This window comes from Suncus etruscus, chromosome 15 (assembly GCF_024139225.1).
Source record: "Suncus etruscus isolate mSunEtr1 chromosome 15, mSunEtr1.pri.cur, whole genome shotgun sequence".
Lineage (NCBI taxonomy): Eukaryota > Metazoa > Chordata > Mammalia > Eulipotyphla > Soricidae > Suncus > Suncus etruscus.
Window position 1 is genome coordinate 53,997,571 of NC_064862.1, and position 19,472 is coordinate 54,017,042.

The 19,472-nt window shown below is 45.9% G+C and overlaps 2 protein-coding genes across 2 annotated transcripts in view; one reads left to right on the forward strand and one right to left on the reverse strand.

Moving 5' to 3' along the window:
* Positions 1-19,472, reverse strand: part of EIF4EBP2 (eukaryotic translation initiation factor 4E binding protein 2) — a 445,368-nt gene that overhangs the window by 53,466 nt on the left and 372,430 nt on the right. The gene's annotated exons all lie outside the window — the stretch shown is intronic.
* Positions 649-19,472, forward strand: part of LRRC20 (leucine rich repeat containing 20) — a 38,534-nt gene continuing 19,710 nt past the window's right edge. Inside the window, exons 1-3 of the mRNA XM_049788107.1 lie at positions 649-696; positions 837-1,002; positions 1,854-1,962. Of these exons, the coding sequence (XP_049644064.1) occupies positions 649-696; positions 837-1,002; positions 1,854-1,962 (323 nt within the window). The remainder of the gene's footprint in view (positions 697-836; positions 1,003-1,853; positions 1,963-19,472) is intronic.

A 19,472-nucleotide genomic window follows, 5' to 3' on the forward strand; every position in this document is an offset into this window, starting at 1 on the left:
GCACTACTTGACTCTGGGGGAACACAGCTTGACTTGGGGAGCACAACCTGACTTGGGGATGCCCCACCCATGGTGAGGATTTGCATGGGAACTGTGGCACAAGAGAATAGTGGAAAAGACAGGTATGTGTCTCTGTGTACAGGAGCATTTTTCAGGGAGGTTCAGGTCTATGCCCAGGGTAGGTCTGTGTGCAATGTCATGCATCAGGCCTGTCTGGAATGGAGGCTTTTAGGGCTGGTGGCTATGTAGAGATCTGCACTCTCAGTCTGAGAAGAACTTGGTCAACACCCTTCCAGGAGAGCTGTCCACCTTGCACCACCCCAAGCCTCCTGCCTTTTCTATTCTCACCTTCTGCCGTCACATGAAGGCCAACACTGTCCAGTCTTTTGCCCTCTACCCTCCAGGAGCCAGATCAGCACAGGCCCTTTCTTAACCCATGTCCTTATCTAAGCTTAGTCAGGGAGAGCATCTCGCCCAGCACATTTGAGGGCTGGTTTGGGAGAAGTCGTGGAGTGGTCTGGGAACCCCCGAATCCTGTCCTGGCCACTGGTTAAACTACAGCATGCTGCCAAATGCCCTGGCCCACTGCCTGCACTGAACTCCTGAGCATGTTGCTTTACTTGTCACTTTATTTCCCAGAGACTGAGGATGATTGTCCTGGAAACCAAACTGGAGGATAATTGTGTCTTCCTGCTAGTCAGGAGCAATTGTCCTGTCTGGGAGAGAATCAGTAAGTGAGTTGCTCAGTCCTGGTGGGTGGCTGTTATGTTGGATTATTTCCTGCAAGGCTGAAGGTGGAGGTGCAGGTCCTGTCAACACCCACCCTCCTTCTCCAGCCCTGTTGGATGTCTTTCTCCTCACCCTCCAAAGAGGAGCTCACTGATGCTGGGCACACGTCCCAGAGGCTAGGGGCACCCCATCTTCACAGATGTGCAGAGCAAGGGGTGCAGATTCCTCTCATCCTAGCTCAGTGCGGCTTGGAAGTGGAGGGCCAAAGCAGTGGTAATGATGTATCCTAGCTGGAATTCCATTCCCCTGTGCTGGCTGACCTGGCTACAAAGAGTCCTGATGTCGTGTGTGTGACCCAGGAGTGCTGATTCTGTTGCCCACATGGTCAGGCAGGTTGTAGGGAAGGAAGAGTGGGTGCCTTGTGGGCACTGAGGTCACTGAGTTGAACTCTCTGCTCTATAAGACCGATACCAGGCCTTTGGCTAGACTGTACCTCTACTCTCTGGCCTTGAGCCTGTGCTCTTTGTTCCTCCTCTATCCAGGGATGCAGAGCAGACAGTGACTGAGGGCCGGTCTATGAACTGCGCACACAGCTCTGGGCAGCAGGGCTAAACCCTCAGTTTGGCAGCATTGGCCAGAGCTCCAGCCTTTCTTGGCCTGTAAGGACAATATAGCAAGGATGGCACCGGCCTTGTCCATAGCCAATCTAGTGATATCTAGCATACGGTATGGTCTCTTGTATCCTGCCATGACTGATCTCCTGAGCACAGAGCCAGGAGAAATCCCTGAGCATTGCTAGAAGTGATCCCTGAGTACAGGGCCAGGAGTACTGCCAAATGTGCTTTAAAAAAAGGAAAGGAGAGAAAAATAAAATACAGTTCTGTGGGGTTTTTTGTTTGTTTGTTTGTTTATTCTTGTTTGGGGGCTGTAATTGGGGACTGTGTGCAGTTTTGCGAATAGAACTGGGGACAGTTATGAGTATGGCAAGAGCCTTCTCCGCTGTATTTTCTTGCAGGTCCCCGGCTCTGTTTCCTGAACACATGGTAATCAAGTGCCGAGCAGATATTTGGCCACTAATAGAGGGGTGTGGTCCACCAGTAGACGAATGACCACTCACTCCCCAGGTCCTGTCCACGTGAGTGGCACAGCCTTTGCCCACAGCCCCACCCTGTTGCCCAGCTCCCTGTCCTCCCAGTGCCCAGGCAGCAAGGAGGCCACTGGTGCAAGCCAAGGGTAGCAGAGCTACCGTGGGGCTGACAGTACCAGCTCAGTTACAACTGGCTCTCACCTTACTCAGCCAGGGAACTGGGCAGGGCTCAGCACCCCCAGGCCTCTTGGGCACTGCTTGGAGCCAGACTCACTCTGGCTGCAATTTGAGCTCAGGGCCCAACCCAGCCCCTGCTTCGACTTCTCATCCCTAGGACCGGGCCTCTTTCCACCTGTTCTGTCCTCTGACCACATAATTTATTCTAGACCTTTGCAAGGAACTGACTAAGAGTTGGAAACTGCATGTACTCCAGGCCATGCCTATTTCTGTAGCTGACCCGTGCCCTACACAGAGCTCCTTATAAAAACTTTATGCCCAGCATGGGGTCGGAGAGATAGCATGGAGGTAGGTCATTTGCTTTGCAACCAGAAGGACGTGGTTCAAATTCCAGCATCCCATATGGTCTCCTGAGCCTGCCAGGAGTGATTCCAGAGCGTACAGACAGGAGTGACCCCTGAGCGATGCCAGGTGTGATCCAAAAACAAAACAAACTTTATGCCCAGCAGCCAGACATAATAAATACAGAGGAGAGGGTGCTTGCCTTGCCTGGGGCTGACCCAGGTTCAATCCTGGCCACCCCATGTGCTCCCCCAAACTTTGCTCCTGAGCATCACCAGGTGTGACCCAAAAACTAAAACAGTGGGGCTGAAGTGATAGCATAGTAAGAAATGTGCTTGCCATGTATGCAGCCAACCTGGATTGGATGCTTAGCATCCCATATGGTCCTCCGAGCACTGCAAGGAATGATTTTGGAATGCAGAGCCAAGAGTAACCCCTGAGCATTTCCAGATGAGGCCTCAAAACCAAACAAACAAATAATCTCAAACAGTGATAACAATACTCCCCTCAAACTTCATTCCTAGCTGGGCCTCTTTGAGTTTGATTCCCCAAGGGATCCTGTTTGGCTGTACCTGTCCCTCCTGGCTGTTTTAGAAAGCCCCAAGAGGGTGGCAGGAGAGACCCAGTGGTGCCCAGACCTGCTAGGTTTGGCGCCAATTTGGCTGTCTCTTTCCCTGTTTGCTGTTATCATCACCAAGGATTCTTCCTGTGTTGCGTTGGGTGACACAGTCATTGGGTACATATCATATCATGGAGTGTCACTGCATACATATGGACCTGCTACACACCAGGTAGCATCACCAGCTGGTGAACAGTCTGGCATGAACCAAAATGTTGGCAAGTGATAAGCCTGGCTCTGTTTCCTGCCTCCAATCATTTCCATCTGTGAGCATTTCCAGAAACTTCTGTGCACTTAGCTCTTGGCAGGCGTGTGTGCCTCTAGTTCAAGAGGCTCTGGTGTGGTGTTTGCTCATTGGATAACATTCCGCTCTGTTACGTAAAACTTCACCATCTCTCTCCCATACACACCTTTTCCTGTCCCTTTATTGTCATTTCTGTGCTGTCTGGGTCATTCATGGGTTGTGTCCCCTGTAGGCAATTGTATCTTATTCTTTTCCTTGTTAATTTTTTTGTTGTAGGGGGCTGGCTTTGTGCTCAGGTTTGACTGCATGTAAAGCAAGTACTATTGCTCCAGCCCCAACTTCCTTAAGGTGTGTGTGTGTGTGTGTGTGTGTGTATGTGTGTGTGTGTGTCTGTCTGTCTGTCACATCTGATGGTGCTCAGGGGTTACTCCTGGGTCTACACTCAGAAATTATTCTTGGCAGGCTCGGGGGACCATATGGGAGGCCAGGGATAGAATCAGACATGCATGCATGTCTTATACTTGGTTGTGGAACTTATAAACTTTTATAAACTTATAAACTCTTTTGTTGGGATGTTCATGTCAGGGTCCCACATTTGGTTCCACATGCTACACATGGCATGCAAGACAAATGCCCTACTTCTGTGCTATCACTCTGGTCCCTTCCTTAGGTTTTCTTTGTTTTGTTTTGTTTTTGTTTTTTTGGTTTTTGGGCCACACCTGGCGGTGCTCAGGGGTTACTCCTGGCTATCTGCTCAGAAATAGCTCCTGGCAGGCATGGGGGACCATATGGGACACCGGGATTTGAACCAACCACCTTTGGTCCTGGATCGGCTGCTTGCAAGGCAAACGCTGCCGCTGTGCTATCTCTCCGAGCCCCGTGGGTTTTTAAGTGGAATATTTGGAGGGGATTTACGCCCAGGAATTCTTGGGAGTCTGTACTCAGGAATTATTCCTACTGGTGCTCAAGAGACCAATATGGAGTGCCGGGGATCAAACCTAGGTTCCTTATATGCAAGGCAAACAACTTCCACATTCCAGCCCATGGCTTTTTATTTTTCCAATTAGATCTTTCATTAGTTGATTTGCTTGGGGGCTATACTGGAAGTGCCAGGTGCTAGTCATGGCCCTTTGTTTGGACTTATTTTCTCTTTTTTTTTTTTTTTTTTTTTTTTTTTTTTTTTTTTTTTTGGTTTTTGGGCCACACCCGGCGGTGCTCAGGGGATACTCCTGGCTGTCTGCTCAGAAATAGCTCCTGGCAGGCACGGGGGACCATATGGGACACCGGGATTCGAACCAACCACCTTTGGTCCAGGATCGGCTGCTTGCAAGGCAAATGCCGCTGGGCTATCTCTCCGGGCCCTGGACTTATTTTCTCAAACACCAGACTTTGCCATCTGCAGAAGACTATAGTGCAGGTCTTCTCTGTCTTGTCTTTTGTCACAGCAGATGCTGAAGCCAGACTGTGCCCCAATGACAGACTCTGTGTGTGTGTGTGTGTGTGTGTGTGTGTGTGTGTGTGTGTGTGTGTGTGTCCTCCTGCCCTCCCCAGGGAATTTTCTTCCTCCCCACTTACTCCTGTCTCTCAGCCACATCTCTGTGGTCTCACGGTTACCCAGACTTGTTTGTCTCATTGCTGCTTTTTCAGAAAAAAAAATACCACTCAGCAGCTCCTGAAAAAAGAAAGTCTTTAAAGAAAGTCTTTAAAGCCTTTAAAGGAAGTCTGCTTTCTTTAAAGGAACAAACAGAAAATGCCCCCCAGTTGTGCCACATACCCTACTTTTTCTGCCTGTAACATTTTGTTTTTGTTTTTTGTTTTTGGGTCATACTCGGCAGTGTTCAGGGATTACTCCTGGCTCTGTGCTCAGAAATTGCTCCTGGCAGGCACGGGGAACCATATGGGATGTTGGAATTCGAACCACCATTGGTTCTGGGTTGGCTGCTTGCAAGGCAAATGCCCTACTGCTGCGCTATCTCTCCGGCCCCTTGCCTGTAACATTTTGTGTGAGGATGGCACATCTTTGACAGGTAGGAGCTGGTCCTGGTCAGTGTCTGTAAGCTTAAGTCTCTGCTTTACTTTGATTCTTTGCAAAACCATCATTCTTTTGGTGTGTGGCATCTCTGTGCGTTTGTAGGGCTGGGTTTAGAGTCTATTTAGAATTCTTAGACTTTCATCTTCCATGTACTTGTTGTGATAGTGGCAAAGTGGTCAGGCATCTTGTCTAAAATTCTTCACCTAGGATTACTATTTATTTTATTGAAGGTATTTTATAGAAAGTGACTTGGTTAAGTATGCATTTCTGTGAGGTTTATTATTATTATTATTATTATTATTATTTGGTTTTTGGGCCACACCCGGTAACGCTCAGGGGTTACTCCTGGCTATGCGCTCAGAAGTTGCTCCTGGCTTGGGGGACCATATGGGACGCCGGGGGATCGAACCGCGGTCCGTCCAAGGCTAGCGCAGGCAAGGCAGGCGCACCTTACCTTTAGCGCCACCGCCCGGCCCCGGTTTATTATTTTTTTTGGTGGGGAAAGGCCCACATCTGGTGTACTGAGGATTTACTCCTGGTTCTGTACTCAAAGATCCTTCCTGGTGACACTTAAGGTACGATATGGGGTAACAGGAATGAAACCCAGGTTGGCTACATGCAAGGCATCGCCCTACCTGCTGTTCAATCTCTCTCTTCCTATATGAGATTTTTATGTTGTTGTTGTTTGTTTTGTTTTGGGGCCATACCTGGCGGTGCTCAGTGCAGTGCTGACTCCTGTCTTTGTGCTCAAAATTACTGCTGCTAGGCTCAGGGGATCATATGGAATGCCAGGGATTGAACTTTGGTCACCCGCCTGCAAGGCAAATGCCCTAGCCCCTGTGCTATCACTCTGGCCGAGGTCACTTACGAGTTTTGGTAGGCACATTGAACCCTAGCTCCACTCACACCGCAGATCCAGAATCATTCCTATCACCACCCCAAAATTCTTTTGTGCCTTTTGCAGCTGAAGAGATGGAATCATACTGTATATAAAATCCCACACCTGATTTCTTTCTCTGTTGCTGAAGCATTGAGATTTATCCTGCTTGTGTGACTCAGTAGCTCTTGCCTTTACTGAAGACTGGCACTACACTCTTCAGATGTCCAGGAATTATGCTTCATTCCTCCACTGAAGGGCAATTGAACTGTTTCTGATTTTTTTTCTTTCTTTTGGGGATCAACTTGGTAGTGTTCAAGGGTTATTCCTGGTCACCGTATGGTACTAAGGGTCAAATCCAGGCCCCCTACATACAAAACACTGTGCTCCAGCCCTTTGATCTAGATCTTTTTCTTTTCTTTTTTTTTTTTACAATTCTAAATTGATAGGGACTGGAGAGATAATACCAGGATTAAGGCACTGGCTTTGCCTACAGACAGCCTCATTTTGTTTGTTTGTTTGTTTGTTTCTTGAGCCACACCTGGAAACACTCAAGGGTATTCTTGGTAGTGCTTGGGGGACCATATGGGATACTGGGGATACCAGGATCCAGATTGAGCTCGGATCAGTTGCATGCAAGACTGATGCCCTTTTTGCTGTACTATCACTCTGGCTCAGCAAACCTCATTTCTATCCCTGGCACCACATACGGTCCCCGGAGAACACCAGGAGGGATCCCTGAGCACTGCCAGATGTGGCCAAGAGCAAACTATTCAGATGATAATTTTATAAATGTCTGTATGCAGGTTCCAGAGTGCATCAGTCTTTAATTTCTCGAGATCAGGCTTGCTGGACTGTATGTATTACATGTATGTTTACCACACACAAAACCAAGGCAGTGTACCCCCAACAGCTCTGCCAATGCCCTTCTTGCTACTTTGTTCTGTAAGGACAAGTGATAGTGAAGTTACTTGGTACTGAGATGGTGAGGTGCTTATTTGACGTCTGCCTTTTCAGAGCTTTTGCACATTGGAAAATGGAAATTTTGGGGGGACAGCATCCCTGCTTGGTGCTCAGGGACTATGTGGTGGTAGGGTATGAACCTTAGGGAGAACCACCCACTATTTACAACAGGTGGGGAGAAGGAAGGAGAGAGACAGAGAGAAAAGGAGAGAGGGAAAGAGATTGTGAACATGTGAATATATATATATATACATATATATATATGTATATATATATACATATATATATATATATGAATGGATATATATTTCCAGGGAAGTGGGCTACTGTGTGGGAAGCTGCAGAATAATGAAGTAGGGCCATCATGGCTACTGAAGGGCCGTGTCCCCCCTTTTACTCCCTCCCAGACTACTTTCTAGAGTTCCCCTGCACTTGGGCTCACTGCCTTTCCCTGTACTCACCAGCAGATGGCACCCTTTTCAGTTCATCCGGTGACAGGAAGTGGCTGGATCAGACTTTTTGATGGGGGACACAGGGTGGGGGCCATGCCTAGGTACTACCAGCAGTGCCCCGTGAGTCCAGCTCACATTCTGGACTGATACTCCTGCTGGTGCACATGTTGGCTGACCCTAGTAATATTTAGACCCTTGCAGTAACCACTTGGAAATCATACCTGGACTCTACTCTGCCAGTTCTCAGAATTTGGGGCTCAGTCCCTGGCGCTAGACCCCATCGCTCCTTTCACAGCTCAGGAACTTAATGCAGCCAGGGAGCAAAGGGATCGGCCTGGCTCCTCTTGGGAACACACAGACACACACACAATTGTGTATACATGCACACATACTCATATACACACATAGACTCACACGAACTGATACACTCATGCACTCACACACACTTATGTACACACAGACACACATGCATTCTCTCTGCCCGTCTCCTCTTGTGATCACAAGCACTGACTGACATGGGCTTTCTTGCCTGTGACTGGTGCTGTCTCTTTTCTGGCTGGATGACTCCTTGTTGGCTGCTCTGTGTCTTCTGTTGGGTCCCCATCCTGATTCCTAGATGTGCCTGCAGACATGGGCTGCAGACAGGGCTGGATGATGACCCCTGGCAACCTTTGCCCCCTTACCCCGGCCAGTGCTCTGGAGTCTGCCACCCCAGTTACTGATGCTGGTACCTAGTCAGCCTGTTCATGCCATGCCCCAGCAACACACTAATATGTATGATGATGAGTGGGGACAGGTGTGACATCTGTCGAACATGGTTGGTTGGACATGAGGAGGCCTGAGAAAATCAGGGCCCACCTTCCTTTCCCCATTCCCCTCCCTCACCCCCCTCTGCCTCCTTTTCCCTCCCCAGCCTGCTTGACACCCTCCTCCCAGTTGATATAGAATCCTGGGGGTGCTGAAATGATGAGGAGGTACTCTAGGGTACATTTGGGTGGTGCTTTTTTGGGGGGGGCTCACACCGGCAACGCTCAGGTGTTCCTCCTGGCTCTACGCTCAGAAATCACTCCTGGCAAGCTCAGGGGACCATATAAGATGCCGGGATTCGAACCACTGTCTTTCTGCATGCAAGGCAAATGCCTTACCTTTATGCCATCTCTCTGGCCCTTGGGTTGTGCTTTTAGTCTATCTGTCTGCACTCATGGGGCGGCACTGAGTGATTTTTATCTCTGCAAAGTGGGGGTATGGCAAACAATTCTGGGAACTTTCAGCCTAGACCTCATTTTACAGAAGAGGTGAATGAAACCTCTTCTGAAAAGAGGGGCCTGGCTGAGCCTTGCAGGAGTGCTTCCACAGCAGGGGTGGCTGGGCCACAGTGGGTGAAAAGCTGTGGATGTTTTTTCTCGCTGAGGGCAGCATCTAGACAAAATGGCTTTTTATTTGGGAATCAGCATGAAGGCTAGGCCTGCAAGCAGGGGCAGTGTGTGCTGCTGTCATTACTGTTCCATTAGCATCTCTGTGCCAGTTGCTCCGCAGTCAACAGGCATCTAGGTCAGAGCATGCAAGGCTGAGACAGTCAGGTCATGCCCTGGGAGTCTTCAGGTCTGCACAGCTGGGGGGACACACATGTCTGAGGATCCCAGGTGAAGGGACTAGCATGGTGGACCCCAGAATTAGTGAGTGCTGTGAGTGGGCTAGTGCTTACCCTGTTTGCACCTGCCTGGTGGCCATGCAGGAATCTAGGCTCCACACAGACCTGCTGTCCTCATCCCTTGCTTTCACAGAGGAGTTCACAGTTTGGAGGACTGCTGTGTGTGTGTGTGTGTGTGTGTGTGTGTGTGTGTGTATGTGTTCCTTGAGCATAGCCTAATGTGACCCCAAAACAAACTAAATAGTAACCAAAAATCCCTACAAAATCTTTGTTTTCTAGATAGACTCTACAATAAACAAATAGTTCAGATTCTGTAAAAAACAAACCAGTATGTCAGAAAAGATTTTTGTCCTTAAAAACCAAAAGAGGGGCGGGCTGGAGACATAGAGTGAAGGTAGGGCGTTTGCCTTGTATGTAGAAGGATGGTGGTTCGAATCCCGGCATCCTACATGGCCCCCTCCACCTCCGAGCCTGCCAGGAGCGATTTCTGAGTGTAGAGCCAGGAGGAACCCCTGAGCGCTGCCGGATATGACCCAAAAACAAACAAACAACAACAACAACAACATGAAAGAAGGGGCTGGAGCAGTGGCGCAAGTGGTAGGGCTTTTGCCTTGCACACACTAACCTAGGACAGACCGAGGTTCGATTCCTATGGCTTTCATATGGTTCCCCCAAGCCAGGAATGTTTCCTGAGCGCTTAGCCAGGAGTAACTCCTGAGTGTCACTGGGTGTGGCTCAAAAACCAAAAACCAAAAACCAACAAAACAAAACGAAACAACCTGAAAGAAAACTTTCTTTCCATTTTACTTATGTGCATTATTGCCATTAAGCCTATGTTTCTTTGCCAGAAGTAAACTAAACAGCAGCCATGAAAATCAGTTTTAGGGGCCGGAGAGATAGCATGGAGGTAAGGCGTTTGCCTTTCATGTAGGAGGTCATCGGTTCGAATCCCGGCGTCCCATATGGTCCCCTGTGCCTGCCAGGAGCAATTTCTGAGCCTGGAGCCAGGAATAACCCCTGAGCACTGCCGGGTGTGACCCAAAACAAACAAACAAAACAAAACAAAACAAAAAAAGAAAAAAGAAAATCAGTTTTAGCTTAAACACTTTAAATTTGTTTCTTTAATTAAAGAGATCTCTTTTACAAACTAGTTTGGACAATATCCTACGAAGGAGAAGCCTAAGAAGTATTAAGCACCTGTAGCATATTAAATCTCCAGGGAGAGCCACAGCCTTCATTCCAAACATTACCCATTAATCATTATCGAATAATGACAGAGAAAACACTGGAGATCTAGTAACAGGAAAAAGTAAATCCAAATTGCCTCAAGTTAACTCAATGCAATGAGTTCCTATAGAAGGGAAAACCTTCCCCTTATTCTTTTTTTAGTGGGATTGACCCTCTTTGGCAGCAAACAAGTCAAGTGCCTTTCCTACTGCTGTATTATCTCTCTGGCTCACATTCCCCTTTTTTTGTATGTTGGCCCCATGAGCAGAGCTTTAGTTACCTCCTGGGACATTTGGGTTTCCTAGTTATGCACAAAGAAGGGTTTTCTCCTAGTTTTCTCAAGCATCAGAAATAGGGGTTAACTGCTGCTAAAAGTTCCCTCTGTTTTGCTTCAGGGATCAGACCAGGCCCTCCACTCTGACTTTACTGAGAGCACCCTAATCTCACAGTGTCTATAATCCTCTACACCCAGTCCTCTTTCTGAGCAGTGAGTGCCTCCAAGCCAGAGCTGGGCAAAACAGCTCCCCAAAGCCTCTCAGTCACTTCTCTTTTGCTCCAGCAGCGTAATCAATCAACTAAAATAATAATAATAATAATAATAATAATAATAATAATAATAAAAAAACAAACAAACTAAACTTATATTCTATAGTGCTAGGGATGGAACCTGGGGCCTTAGGCAGGCAAGATGACCATGAAGTATGGTCCATGGTCCGTGGCCCAGTTCTGATTGTGTTTCTACACTCTGCTAGACACCATAAGGGGCACATTCTCAACTCTTAGTTGCCTGGCCTGGAGAGGTGTTGTGGATCTGATGCTGAGCTCCATTCTCTAGGCTGGCACCTGTTAGTGGAACCTATGGCTCCCAAAAAAAAAAGGGTCTGGTGAGACACAGGTCTGGAAGCAAACGTCGATGCAGGAAATAATCCACACAGTGAAGAGGTACAAGAAACGGGTTCAGGAAATCCAGTGCTCAAACAAGGAATTCAACCACCCAAGCTTACTGATCCTAGAATGGAATGCAGCTCAGTGGAAGAAGACCAAAGAATGATCCTCTGCCTTCCTCAGAGCCCTGCTTTTATGACAAAAATCAGGCCCCATCCTAGTGGGGGAGAGGAATACTAAGTAGGGAATAATCCAATATAGCATCACCAGATCACATCCTAGGGTGGAGTACAAATATTTATTAGGGTAGGATCAGTAACTCAACAGGCACCCAGAGCTTCAGCTTGGCATAGGGAGTCAGCTGAGCTGCCCCCCCCCCCATACCAGCCTGCAGTGCCCCCTGCCAGGGCTGCCTTTTCTCTGTCACAGGAACTCTTGGGGGGGCTCCTGAGTCCTAAAGGTTCTGCCTCCTGGAGTGGCTCTGTCTCTCTGTTTCTTTTGGTGACAAGCTGGTCTCCTTCTGTTTATCTTTGAACTTGTCAGGCGTTCAAACTTGATATCCCAAGAAAATATTTTCTTTGGGAGGGAAGATTATACAGTGGAAGGAGCACTTGTAACAACCTGGGTTTGAATCACTGGTCCCTCAAACACTGTCAGGGATTACTCCTGAGCACAGAGCCAGGAATAGACCCTGGATGTGGCCCTCTCAACCAACCAACCTCTCTCCTTTCCATCCTTCCCTCCCTCCTTCCCAGACCACTCCTGGTGGGGATGGGGCCACAGGGATGATGACCACATGTGTGCCAGGGATCAATACCTTAACATCTGTACTATCCCTCTGCTCCTCACCCTATCTTTTTTTCTGGGCCAAAGAGATAGTACAAGGGTTATGGTACTTGCCTTGCACATAGCTGTTGTTGTTTGATTCCCAGTGCCACATTCGATCCCCAAGCCTTGCCAGGAGTGATCCCTGAGCATAGAGCCAGGAGTAAACCCTGAGCCCTGCCAGGTGTGGTGCCCCATGCCCCCACCCAATAATTAGGTCTGGAGTGATAGTACAGAAGGTTGGTGTTGGGCTGGCACACAGCCAATCCATATTAGATATCTGGCATCCATATAGTTTCCTGAGTACTGCCAGGTATAATTCCTGAGCATTTCCAGGTGTGGCCCAAGAACTAAAACCAACCAACAACAAAAAAATCTTTTTATGATGGTATCTTGTTTCATTTTAAAGGTAAATTTTCATTGTATACACTAAAAGTATTCTTCTGTCATCATTACTGTTATGTTCATATTTTTCATAAATTAAACATCAGAACTAATAAATAGCAATGCATTGTTCAAATCTTCTGAACCAGTTGTTTAACATTCTGCCTCGTTCCTTTTTCCCTAGGCATGCATGCTTTTCACCTGTTTGTAATTACAGCTTGCATTTAGTCTGTTCTAAAAGAAAACTATTCAGTTTATAAAGAAAAACCCTAGGGGCCGGAGAGGTGGCGCTAGAGGTAAGGTGTCTGCCTTGCAAGCGCTAGCCAAGGAAGGACTGCGGTTCCATTCCCCAGCGTCCCATATGGTCCCCCCAAAGCCTGGGGCAATTTCTGTGTGCTTAGCCAGGAGTAACCCCTGAGCATCAAATGGGTGTGCCCCCCCAAAAAAAAGAAAAACCCTAAATGCTATCACTTGAACTACTAAACAAGAAAAAATGATAAACAGACGTGATTTAATTAATGCTTTGTCAAGGCCTGGCTAACATCTGGGCAGTGATGAGAGGGAGGTGCTGGAATTTAGGTAATGGAGCAGCAAGAGAAAAGAGCACGATTCCCGCTGGGGGATGAAAAATGGTTAATTAGCCAGGAAAAATAATCATGGTTAAGTACCATGAAAGCTGATTGTCTCATTGGGAGAGTTGTAGTTTCAGTGAAGAACATCATTTCCCCTAATCAAGGAGCAATATATTTATGTATTTACACATCTCATACATATGCACACATATACATATATGTTTTATAACCCTTATTTTTGGATTGAACATATGTAAATGATCACATTCTGGAAAGCCACATAGTTCATATTAGGAAACATGGTTGTACAACAATTATTTTTCTTCTTTAAAGGTATTCAATTTTCACTCCCCAACTTTCTCTTAGGGGAGAATCTTAACACTTGATATTTGAATTATAATTGAGTATTTAATTTGAGGTGCTGGGATCACATCTAGCAGTGCTCAGGACTTAGTCCTGGTTCTGCACTCACTATTGGCAGGCTCAGGGGACTATATAGGATGCTGGGGATTGAATCCAGGTTGACTGTGTGCAAGACAAGTGCCTAGCCAGCTGTAAATTTATCTAGGCCCCTTCATTTTGTCTGTTGTTTTGGCGCCACACATGGCAGTGTTCAGGAGTTGCTTGTGGTTAGTGTTCTAGGTGGGGTCAGTCCTGGAGGTACTTGGGTGATCATGAAGTATTTGTGATCGAACCTTGACCTCTTGCATGTGCTATCTTCTTGGCCTTGAGCATTTTATATTTTAATCAATTATTTTTGTTTGGGGGGCCATACTCAGTAATGTTCAGAGGTTATTCCTGGCTCTGCAATCAGGGATCACTCTTGGTGGTGTTCAGGGAAATCCTATGGGATGCCAGAAATTAAATTCATGTTGGTTGCATGCCAGGCAAGTGCCCTCCCTGCTGTACTATTGCTCCAGCTGTTTAATTAATTTTCTTATTTTGGAACATGCCCTACACTCAGGAGTGACTCCTAGCAGTACTCAGGATGTGGTACCAGGGCCTCTCTCAGCTGCATGCAAGGCAAGTGCTTTACCTCTGAGCTCTCTCTCTCTCCAACTGGCCTTGAGAATTTTATTTTATTTTTTTCTTAATTTTGGGCCACAGCCAGCCAGCAGTGCTCAGGACTTTTCACCTGGCTCACTCCTGGGGGATTAGGGGATCATATGGGATGCTGAGGATCGAACTGGGGGTAAGCCAAACACCTTCTCTGCTTGACCCTGCATGTTCATTTCTGCTTTTGTGGATTTGTTTTGTTTTGTTTTACTTGTAGCTTTAGAAAGTCACTCTCATTTATGAGCTCACATAAACGTTCATTTCTGTTTACTCCAGAATTTTTTGCTTGATTTATAAAAATATTTAAAGTAGGCATTTCTTTAGAATCTGTTTTTGTTCTTAGATTAATTTTGAGTCTCCCTCCCTCTTTTTTTTTTTTTTTTTAATTTTTCCAGTAAAGGTGGGAAATTTCAAACTATCTCTCCAGCCCCAATTTCAAACTATTTTATCAGGTTAGAAAAAACAAAATCTTTGAGGAAGGATGAGAGAGATAGCACAGCGGTTAGGCATTTGCCTTGCATGCAGCCAACCCAGGACCAACGGTAGTTCAATTCCCAGTATCCCATGTGGTCCCTTGAGCCAGCCAGGAGCGATTTCTGAGTGCAGAGCTATGAGTAACCCCTGAGTGCTGCCAGGTGTAACCCAAACCCAAACAAAACAAAAAACACAAAACTTTGGGGAATAGAGTAGGAATTATATTAAACAATCAATGAATTAAAAATAAAAATCAAGGGGCTGGAGCAATGGCACAGTGGTAGGTATGGTGTTTGCCTTGTAAGCGGCTGATCAGGACAGACCTCAGTTCCATCCCTGGCATTCCATATAGTCTCCCAAGCCAGAAGTGATTTCTGAGCATATAGCCATCACTTCACCAGGCGTGATTCTTGAATAACCCTTGAGCATTGCCAAGAGTGGCCAAATATCAAAAAATTGCTAGTTATGTCCAAATACCAAAAAATAATAATTAAAACCCCCTCAAAATCAGCCAACAGTCTCAACATTTTTTTACTTACTTTGACATATGCATTATATATACAAATCTATTTTGCTAAAACATCTTTGTGAGCTCATGTTTTTCCTGATTAATCTCAGATATGTTTTCCATTACAGATATTTCTGTATATTTTCTCTTATGACAGTTGTTAGGGATTGAATTCAGAAAGGTAACTGTCATTGCTGGTGTACATAGAGATACATTATACATTCACATTGAGATCCACGTCGCATCCTCATCTGTGAAACTGCGATTTCTTTGTGTTTCAAGGCCTTGCAGTCACTTCATGTACACATAGCAGTCACCGGGGCCCTTCTTAGTGTCTGCATTTCCTTTTTTCCTAGCCAGAACTTCCAAGGCTACTACTATCAAGGACTTAGAATGAAGCCACCCACATGGGGCTCTTGGTTTTCAGGAAAGCATCTAGGTTTTCCTGTGAGTTTCTCCTGTGGGTTTTGCCCAAAGGGACTGTAATGTTCTATAGCAGCGACTCCTCTAGACTTTGTTCCCCTCACATGGATCACTGGTGTTTGCTCTGTAGTACCCCCCAGGTTGCCCTAGACAGTGAGCCCTGGGGTGTGGTGTGGTTCAGGGCCGAATTCCCTCGTGAACATCTGACTGGAGTCCTCAGCGGGACTTGGCACTGCCCTCTGTCCTTTGCCTTCTGCCGGCCCCACTTGGTGTCAGAGCCTGGGTGTGGTGTAGACATCAGGATTTGGGTCAATGGTGTATCCAGGAGAAGACAGGAAGGAGTTTCATGAGGTGTGCTAGAGGGTCTCTGTCTGGAGTCTGTTCTTTCATACACACACGCTCATACAGTTACACATGTATGCATACATATGTACATATCACATAGTCACACACTCACACAGACAGACACGCTCACACATTTAGTCCCTTGAACCTCAGTCCAGCCTCTGACACCTAAGCTGCTAGACGTCTACTTGTCCTGGCTCTGGGGTCTCTTCCCACCCCTCCAGAGAGGCAGACACTACAGGGCCTGATACAGTTCAGAGTGCACAGTCTCCACACTGGTGAGCCTCAGATCCGGAGCATGGACTGCTGAGGGCAGCCAGAGAAGGCATCTCAAAGGAGGGGACATTTGGTCTTGGAGCAAGTATAGAAATTCTATTAGATGAGCAAGAGAGAAGGACTTTAAGATTCTCATCATTCAAGAGCCAGGAGAACCAGTCCATGGTAGGAAGCTTGCTACAAAGATTGGAGGAGTATGGTGAGGACAGAGAAGGGACCATTATGACAATGATAGTTGTAAATGACCTCTTTGGACTAGAATTGGGTGCTGAAAGGAGATAAAGTGATATGCACAATACCCTTCAGTAAAAATAAGAGAGAACATCTTGATCCCTGAAAGCTGCTGGATGTGGCCCAAGGCAAACAAAAGCTTTGGGGCTGGAGAGATAGCACAGCAGATAGGGCATTTACATTGCAGAAGCTGACCTGGGTTCAATTCCTGGCACCTATATGGTCCCCCAACCTAGGAGTAAACTTACTCTACTCCTGAGCACCACCGGGAGTGGCCCCAAATAAAGAATAAATGAGAAAAGCATGGAGGCGTGGAGGGGCTTAACCACTTTTTAAGAAAAACTGAGCTGGACAGGCTGGGTGGTGGGTGGGAAATGGGGACACTGGTGGAGGGATTTATTTGGGAGCATGGAATGCCTGAAATTGTATTGCAGATTTGGTAGATCCATTTCTTATGATTAAAGAAAAGAAAGAAAGAAAAGAAAGAAAAGCTCCATTAAGAGATGAGTCAGTGCTGTGAGAATCAGTGAGCAATCTTGGGGTTCTCTATCAGAGAGCAGAGCTAGCGAGATGACTCTTCCTGTTGCCTAGTGCTTTGTTAGCACGTTGGGTTCTATTTAGCACCCTCCATTTTCCTAATGGCCCCTCTCTGTGGATGATTTTGCATCTGAAGACACCCTGATTTTGTACTTGAAGAAAGCGCAGCTTGGAGATGTGACTAACTTAATTGAACTGCTTGGCCTCATTTCTGTGTTTGTTTTTTTTTTCTTTTCTTTGGTGGAAGGCACACCCACTGATGCTCAGGGATTACTCTTGGCTATGCACTCAGAAATTGCTCCTTGGGGGCCAGAGAGATAGCATGGAGGTAAGGTATTTGCTTTGCTTGCAGAAGGACAGAGGTTCAAATCCAGGCATTCCATATGGTCCCTCGAGCCTGCCAGGAGCGATTTCTGAGCATAGAACCAGGAGCCAGGAGTAACCCGAATGCTGCCGGGTGTGACCCCACCCCCCCCCAAAAAAAAAGAAAGAAAAAGAAATTGCTCCTGGCTTGGGGGGACCATATGGGACACCAGGGGATCGAACCGCGATCCATCCTAGGCTAGCGCTTGCAAGGCAGATAGATGCCTTACATTTAGCGCCACAGCTCTAGCCCCTTGGCCTCATTTTTTAGCTCACTGGCTTTCAGGGTCTCAACAAGGAGGGGTAATATACAATTTAGGCAATGTTTGTTTACAATTTAGGTTTGGCAATCAGAGAGGAGTCCACTGTCTACAAACTCATGCCCACATAAAGACAGACATTAGTGTTCTATTCTTAGGTTGTTGTTGGAGGCCTGACCCTCATAGGCTGGATTTGGGCTCTTAAGATATAATTGAGTTAGGAAAAGATAGATAATTGGTTAAGATATGGCCTAGGAGAGAAAGGAGGGGAAAACAAAAGATAAGAGAGTAGAGAAAAGAGGAATAAGTAAATATGGTACAAATAAGTTAGACAGGATTGGGCGAGTGCTTCAGCGGTATTGGAGGGTTTTCCACTTTTGAGGCTCTTTATCACTGACAGGGGTTGTCTTTACTAAATAAAGTTTTCAGGATTATATAGTGGCTGGAGCTTTTTAGGATAAGCATGGTTTTCGTATCTAAAGTACTAAGCAATGTGGTGGTGAGGACTATAGGATGTGGTTACCCTATGTAGAATCGTCCGCTGCATCTTAAGTATAGAGGTATGTTTCCTAAGGAGCAATTGACAGCGAGAGCTTTTTTTGAAATGGATTAAATTGATGAAGAAGAATAAAGGACAAATGGAAAAAAAGAAGTAGAGGGAAGAAGAGAGAAAAAAATGAAAGAAAAGAAAGAAGGATAGAAAGAAAGAAAGAAAGAAAGAAAGAAAGAAAGAAAGAAAGAAAGAAAGAAAGAAAGAAAGAAAGAAAGAAAGAAAGAAAGAAAGAAGTCATGATTTGCCAAAACGTATTAGGTGACAGATGGAAAAAGGAAGTAGAGGGAAGAAGAGAGAAAAAATGAAAGGAAGGAAGGAAGGAAGGAAGGAAAGAAGGAAGGAAAGAAGGAAGAGAAAGAAAGAAAGTTATGATTTGCCAAAACATATTAGATGACAGATGGAGAAAGAAAGAAAGAAAGAAAGAAAGAAGAAAGGAAGGAAGGAAAGAAAAGAAAGAAAGAGAGAAAGAAAGAAGGAAGAAAGAAAGAAAGAATGAAAGAATGAAAGAAAGAAAGAAGAGAAAGAAAGAAAGAAAGAAAGAAAGAAAGAAAGAAAGAAAGAAAGAAAGAAAGAAAGAAAGAAAGAAAGAAAGAGGGAGGGAGGGAGGGAGGAAGGAAGGAGGAAGGAAGGAAGGAAGGAAGGAAGAAAGAAAGAAAGAAAGAAGAAAGAAAGAAAAAGAAAGAAAGAAGAGAAAGAAAGAAAGAACGACAGAAAGAAAGAAAGAAAGAGAGAAGGAAGGAAGGAAGAAAGGAAGGAAGGAAGGGAGGGAGGGAGGGAGGGAGGAAGAGAGGAAGGGAGGAAGGAGAAACGAAGGAAGAAGAAAGAAAGAAAGAAAGAAGAAAGAGAGAAAGAATGAAGAAAGAGAGAAAGAAAGAAAAAGAAAGAAAGAAGAGAAAGAAAGAAAGAAAGAAAGAAAGAAAGAAAGAAAGAAAGAAAGAAAGAAAGAAAGAAAGAAAGAGGAAGAAAAAAGAAAAAAAGGAAGTGATTTGCCAAAACCTATTCGATGAGTGGGACCTGTAGCATAAGGCTGTGGTGCACCATTGATTGTTCCAGTGGTCTGAATGAACTTATGCTTTGGGTCCTAACAGAAGATATAAACAAAAGGAATTGGGTTAATTAGAGTATTTTATCAAGACATTGGCATAATGGGCACTGTATATGGTATCTAGTATGATTGACCGCCAAGGTTTAAAATTAGGGTGTCCAGCCTTTATTTTCAAGGCCCCCTGTGGACAAAGAAGCTGAAGGGTTATTTTATACTTGGTAAAATTAAAGCATTAAAGCATATTGTTAGTAATCACTGCATCGGGAGACCAGGCTTCCAATCATACTCTGCACCTGGTTCCAGCCAAGGACAAAGTCCTGAGCTTATCTGTATGG